The sequence below is a fragment of the Myotis davidii genome, unplaced genomic scaffold (assembly GCF_000327345.1).
Source record: "Myotis davidii unplaced genomic scaffold, ASM32734v1 scaffold174, whole genome shotgun sequence".
Lineage (NCBI taxonomy): Eukaryota > Metazoa > Chordata > Mammalia > Chiroptera > Vespertilionidae > Myotis > Myotis davidii.
The window spans coordinates 1,488,970-1,495,334 of record NW_006289087.1 but is presented as its reverse complement, the minus strand read 5'-3'; the positions used below and the strand labels follow the sequence as shown (position 1 = coordinate 1,495,334).

The following is a 6,365-nucleotide window of genomic DNA, read 5'->3' as shown; positions in this document are numbered from 1 at the left end:
GCTCCCCAGCTGCAGGGCCCTGGCCCCCTGCGCCCCCCTCATGACTGTGGTGTGCCCCCTGCACCCCCAGGGCTGGACATCCACTTCATCCACGTGAAGCCCCCGCAGCTGCCCGCCGGCCGCACCGCCAAGCCCCTGCTGATGGTGCACGGCTGGCCCGGCTGCTTCTACGAGTTTTACAACATCATCCCGCTCCTGACGGACCCCAAGAGCCACGGCCTGAGCGACGAGCACGTGTTCGAGGTCATCTGTCCTTCCATTCCCGGCTACGGCTTCTCCGAGGCGTCCTCCAAGAAGGGTAGGGGCCGCTGGAGGCCGGGGTGGGGGGCCCCTACCCTCCTCCCCTGGAGCCAGGCTCTCCCACAGGCTCTCCTGGGAGGAGGAGGCAGGGAGCCAGCTGGGAAGCTTCCTCCTGAGCCTGGGGAGGCGGGCAGAGAGGGAGGAGGGCATAGGAGGGCACTGCCATTGGGCAGAAGGCCCAGGCCTCTTCTTGGGGTCCGAGAGAGTGGCTCAGTGGTTGAGCGTCGACCTATGAACCAGGAGGTCACAGTTTGATTCCCGGACAGGGCACAGGCCTGTGTGGGCTTGTGCATAACAGAGATATCATATCCAAACGAATAATTTTGAGCACTTGAAAGTGATACTTGACATTAATTTATCAAATCGTTAAACACCAGAGAAGTGGGATTATGTGAAATATACTGAGGAAAGGGTGCAAATGTGTGTGTGTGGTAGCCCATCCATCCCAGTCGCCTCTCTCTGAAGCAACTTAACCTGGCTTTCGGTGAATGATAAAACTTTAGAGCACATAAGGATGTCTTTATCATCATTGAGCAACCCCCGGGACACCGTGTGGAGCCTTGGAGGGCAGGATGCTGAGCCCAGGGGAGGGGGAAGGGCGCCCAGGGGAGGGGGGAGGGCTCCCTGGCATCCAGCCGCACCTGGGGCCCTGGGGACACCGTCCGACCAGGGTTGGTGACGCTGGGCCAGATGCCCAGGCAGAGAGACCCACTTGGACGAGGGGAAGGTCAGGGAATAGACCTTTCCTCCCACCCCCGGCACACAGTGGGGAGCCTTGGAGGGTGCTGGGGTGCTAAGCCCAGGGGAGGGGGAGGGCTCCCTGGCATCCAGCTGCACCCGGGGCCCTGGGGACACTGTCCAACCAGGGTTGGTGACACTGGGCCAGATGCCCAGGCAGAGAGGCCCACTTGGATGAGGGGAAAGCCAGGGAATAGACCTCCCTAATGGACCAAATACCTAAGCAGAACTTTCTAGAGACACTGTATTTTCTTGCCAACCTGCCCCTTTGCCTCCAATGGCCACTAGAGAGGGGCAGGTGCAGAAGGTGGCTGGCCCTACCCGCCGGCCGCCCCTCACCCGGCCCCTCTCCGCCCCCAGCCACGTGAAAGGCCTGCACCTGAACATGGCCTTCGTGGTGAGAAACTTCCACACCCTGACCCTGTTCCTGGGGCCGCGCTTCCGGAAGCTGTTCGGCTACACGGAGAGGGATATGGAGCTCATGTCCCCCCTGAAGGAGAAGATGTTCTACAGCCTCATCCGGGAGAGCGGGTACATGCACATCCAGTGCACCAAGCCGGACACCGTGGGTGCGTGCCGCGAGGGGGCGCGCGCCGGGTAAGGGGAAGCGGTTTACACCCGTTCCATCCAGGAGGGCTCCCAACCAGGGGACCCTCGGCCCCCACCCAGGGGCCCTGCTCACAGGTGACAACCTCTTTGAGGGACTCGGAGCTCTTTTGACCCTTAAACTGCAGTTTTCCATAGAAGTGAGTTGGGGTCGCCATCCAACTCCCCAACATTCCCGTTTGGCAGCTGTCCTATTCCTAGTGGCTTTGACCCCTGACCCCTCCATCCCTGAGGGATGGAGAGTGGTGGGGAGTTGGGGGAGGGAGAGGAAGCCGGGGGGGACAGAGAAGGAGGTGCCCCAGGGCCCAGAGGGGGGGTCCCCCTGACAGCAGGGGAGGACCCAGCAAGTTTCTGCCACCAGGAGCCTGATAAAGCAGCGGTTCTCAACCTTTGGGGGTCGAACGACCCTTTCACAGGGGTCGCCTAAGACCACTGGAAAACACATCTATAATGACATATTGTTTTTGTGATGAATCACTATGCTTTAATGATGTTCAATTTGTAACAATGAAATTGGGGGTCACCACAACATGAGGAACTGCATGAAAGGGTCGCGGCATTCGGAGGGTTGAGAACCGCTGTGTTAAAGGATCGTTAGAAAAAAGACTAAAAAATTCAAAAGATCAGGCCCTACAAATGGACAATGAACACAGGTTACAGGCTTTCCTTAACTCACTGGTTAATAAAGGAGCCGGTAGCACGGAAAACGGCAGGCAGTTAGGGACCCTCACGTTAAGGGGCTAGGGGGTGCAGAGGTCAGGATCCACAGTCATAACCATTTACACTCCCATTTGCTTCCCTATGAACAAGAATCGCTTATGTGACCACCCGTCTTCCACAGTTTCCAGCCCCTAAACCAGCTCTAAGGCCAGGGAGGAGAGGACCCCAGAGAGTCCCGTCCCCTGGGAGCACCCGCGAGGTGACTCCCCGACTCCCACTCAGAAAGCTCCCGGGCCAGTCTGCCCATTTCACAGTCCTCGACCATTCTCAGGACGGTCCCGAGCTCGCCACATGCTAAGCCGCTCACAGAGATAACGGCGCTTTCTTCGTAAAACCCGTTCTCCCCCCGGGATCACAAGCGTGACCCACACTCGTGTTCGAAACATCGAAGGACGCGAAAAGCACAAACACAGAAACGAGCGTCCCCTGGCACCTCTCACCACCACCCCCGGCTCCCCTTTAGAACTCGCTAACATGGGGGTTGATGGGTTCTCACACGTGGAACCCACCCATCCATGTAACCAGACAGAACGCGGCCGGCGGGCCAGCCGGACACCCCTCTTCCAGGCAGTCTCCTCCCCTTGTCCCCAGGGCAACACCTCCTGACCTGGGACTGGGCTTGACTGGAATCGAACCTGGGACCTTTCAGTCCACAGGCCGACGTTCCATCCACTGAGCCAAACCGGTTTCGGCTGTCATGGTACTTTTTTCATGAAGTGGAATTCTGGGGTCGGTGCCTCTTCTAAGTCTGGCTTCTTTGGCTAAACGTTATGTTTGGGGGCCTCACCCATGCGGTCGTCCCAGCCACATGTCACACCTGCCCAGCGTTTCAGCTCATGGGCCGATCAATATTTAAAACTGACCCCCAACTTTGGGCTTTTAGGTTGTCGCTCATATGTGTACTAATCATAGCATATTTTTAAGAAAAAACACACATCACCTTTTGATAAACAGCATTCGTGTATTGGAGCTCACAAAACCCAGAGTCCTAGACCCTTCTATCTGAAGGAAGCTGCCTGGACGGGGTCAGGGTCCCCATGAGGCAGCAGGAGGTGCTGCCCCTTCTCTCAGACACGCGCACCCCGAGGCGAGGGTTGAGGAAGTGAGGTGCAGGCGCACCCCGAGGGCCAGGGCACAGCTGGGCCCCAGGCCTGAGTCCCTCGCGCCCCTTCCCTTGCCAGGCTGTGCCCTCAATGACTCCCCCGTGGGACTGGCTGCCTACATTCTGGAGAAGTTCTCCACCTGGACCAACTCTGACTTCCGAGACCTGGAGGACGGCGGCCTGGAGAGGTGAGAGAACGCGCGCCCCCATCCCCACCCCCGGTCCCAGCACCCCTTCCTCACCCATCACCCTCCTCTCCATCCTCACTGTGCGGAGCCCCGAGTCAGGGTCCAGCAGAGACAGGCCTGGGGGAGCAGCTGCTCCAGGGACCTGGGTTTCCTCAAGGGCAGGAGGGCAGAGGCTGTGGGTGGCACTGAGTGGGGGGTGGGACCCTCCGAGGTGGAGCTGGAATTCGAGAGCACGGGATCATGAGCGGACTCGGGGTGCAGGTGGCAGAAGGCCACAGGGGAGGACACGGAAGGGGTGGGCATTCTGCACTCATTCCCTGCCATCGTGGTAGCCGGTGACGCTGGCCGGCCTGTGGCACGGGGACCCCCACCCCCACCGTGCAGGGAGGTCTGAGGAAGGAAGCCGGACGGGCACGGGGCCTGGCCGGTGCTGGCAGCCAAGCGGGGCAGCTTTTGTTTGTGGTCCTTCCCAGGAAGTTCTCCCTGGACAGCCTGCTGACCATCATCATGATCTACTGGACCACGGGCACCATCGCCACCTCCCAGCGCTTCTACAAGGAGAACATGGGCCACAGCTTCCTGAGTGACCGGCACCAGCAGTGAGTCCGCCTCTGGGGGGGCGGGGAGGGGTCCCCCAGGCAGGGAGCAGGGGCAGGGCCTGCTCTTGAACTCAGGAAAGGACAAGACAGCCTGGCCTGTGGGGCGCTGGGCGTGGAGGGTGAGGGCGGGGTGTCCCGAGAAATCCCTCTGTCTTTAGAATCAGCGCCCAGAGGGAGCCCGGGGCCCCCGGGGCCAGGGTGCTGGGATGTCCGCGTCACCCCCATCCTGATCTCATCGGAGGACCCTGGTGACAGCAAAGGGAGGGAGGGGGTCAAGGTGGGGAGTGAGGCTGTCCCACCCCACCCTCCAGCCTGGGCAGCAGCCCTTCCAGAAAAGAGGGTTCTTAACGGATTGGAACCGAGGGGGGTGGCTGATGACACCCCCGCGAGCCCCCCGCTGAGGGGGACAGGCTGCCGGCCGAGCCTACCCCTCAGTGGGACCCTTGTCCCCACCAGGATGAAGGTCCACGTGCCCACCGGCTTCGCTGCCTTCCCTTGTGAGTTGATGCACGTCCCTGAGAAGTGGGTGAGGGTCAAGTACCCGAAGCTTGTCTCCTACTCCTACATGGCCCGCGGCGGCCACTTCGCCGCCTTCGAGGAGCCGGAGCTGCTGGCCCAGGACATCTGCAAGTTCGTGGGGCGGGTGGAGCGGCAGTGACCTCGGGGCAGCCCAGCCCTGGGGGCGCTCCCTCGTGGACACCTGTCCGTTTCCTGCAAACACCCTCCCCCCATCCTCCTCGCCCAGCGCTGCTCCCTTCCAGGAGGCGGCCCCCAACCCCACTTTTCTGAGGAATGGGTTTGCTTCCGTCCCCTGCCCACCCAGACCCCCACACGCACCGCCTCCCCTCACACATGCCCCTGCACGCATGAAGCAGCACGGCTTTGAGAATAAATGATTTTACTTCTAAGAGTGGCTGGAACCCAGTGACCGGCACGTGCCCCGACCCCACTCGGGGTTCCCCTTCCAGCAGAGCTGGCAGGGCTGCAGCCTGGGGAGGGGATCCCATCCACCCTGGCCGGGAGGGCAGGACCCCTGCAGGGGCACAGGACCCCGCTCCACCCCTGTCCGGGGTCCCGGGCAGTTCGGAGGGGAGGGGAGGCCGAGGAGCTGAGTGACGGTTGGGGACAGGTCGGCACAGGTGCCCCAGATCCCACCTGGCCACCTGGCCGGGCACACCCCCTGGGATGCAGGCGGCCTCCCTGGCTCTGCCCACCACCTGCGCCCACCTGTGACTCGGGCGCCCCCTGGAGGAGGAGGAAGGCAGTGTCTCCAGCAAATGCCCCAAATTACCTCTCAGCCCCGGGATCCCTCACGGAGAAAAAAAGGCGGGGACTACCCATCCTTGCTGCCTGGGCCACAGCCCTGCACCCAGCCAGGCCCCGCTCCCTGCCACAGCCCTCCCCTGGCTCCCAGGAGGCCCTGACACGCCTCCCCCGCCCCCCACTAGGAGGGAGCAGACAGGAGGCGGAGAGGACTGGAGACCCAGCCCATGCACCGGCCCTGAGAGGCACAGGGCTGACCTCGCCATCTGGCTGAACGGGCACTTTATTAGGGTTCGCACTGTCCCTGGCTGCTGGGGTGACCCTGGCCCAGCCAGAGCGTCGCTGGCAACATGATACAGAAACAGAACCCGAGTGGGGTGCAGACGTGAGTGCGCAGATCACGCCGGGGGCAGGGCCGGGGGCCCGGCTGGCTACAGAGGGCGGGGGCCAGAAAGACCCCGGGCCACCTTCGCGACCCCATCTCAGGCTCTTTGGTTATCCGTGGGGCGTACGTGTGCCCAGACGGGGGCGGTGGTGCGTGCTCAGAGGGGGGTCTTCCCCTGTCCCCTCTCCCTGTTTCCTGAGAGTCACCACAACCAGTGGCCCCAGAGGGACACCATTCCAACACGTGATGTCGCTACAAGGCACGGGGACCTCACCCAGCGACAGAGCTGGACGCTGCAGAAGGCGACGGGCAAGGAGCAGGACCCCAGACCCCCCAGCACGCGTCGGGGTTGCACCCGGTCCCGCCCCAAACCCCTCAGCCCAGGGCTGGAGCCCCTTCCCAGCTGGTCTTCGGAGCAGGGGGGCTTTGAAACGTGGACGGGAGTCCTGGACTTGGTCGGGGTC

At 62.2% G+C, this 6,365-nt stretch overlaps 2 protein-coding genes across 2 annotated transcripts in view; one reads left to right on the top strand and one right to left on the bottom strand.

Moving 5' to 3' along the window:
- EPHX1 (epoxide hydrolase 1) overlaps positions 1 to 5,161 on the top strand; it is a 10,000-nt gene extending 4,839 nt beyond the window's left edge. The window contains exons 3-7 of the mRNA XM_015562334.1: positions 71 to 505; positions 1,329 to 1,607; positions 3,546 to 3,654; positions 4,128 to 4,253; positions 4,710 to 5,161. Coding sequence (XP_015417820.1) covers positions 71 to 505; positions 1,329 to 1,607; positions 3,546 to 3,654; positions 4,128 to 4,253; positions 4,710 to 4,911 — 1,151 coding nt within the window. The 3' untranslated portion in view covers positions 4,912 to 5,161. The remainder of the gene's footprint in view (positions 1 to 70; positions 506 to 1,328; positions 1,608 to 3,545; positions 3,655 to 4,127; positions 4,254 to 4,709) is intronic.
- A 753-nt stretch (positions 5,162 to 5,914) lies between these two features.
- Positions 5,915 to 6,365, bottom strand: part of TMEM63A (transmembrane protein 63A) — a 56,149-nt gene continuing 55,698 nt past the window's right edge. Inside the window, exon 25 of the mRNA XM_006761316.2 lies at positions 5,915 to 5,947. Coding sequence (XP_006761379.1) covers positions 5,915 to 5,947 — 33 coding nt within the window. The remainder of the gene's footprint in view (positions 5,948 to 6,365) is intronic.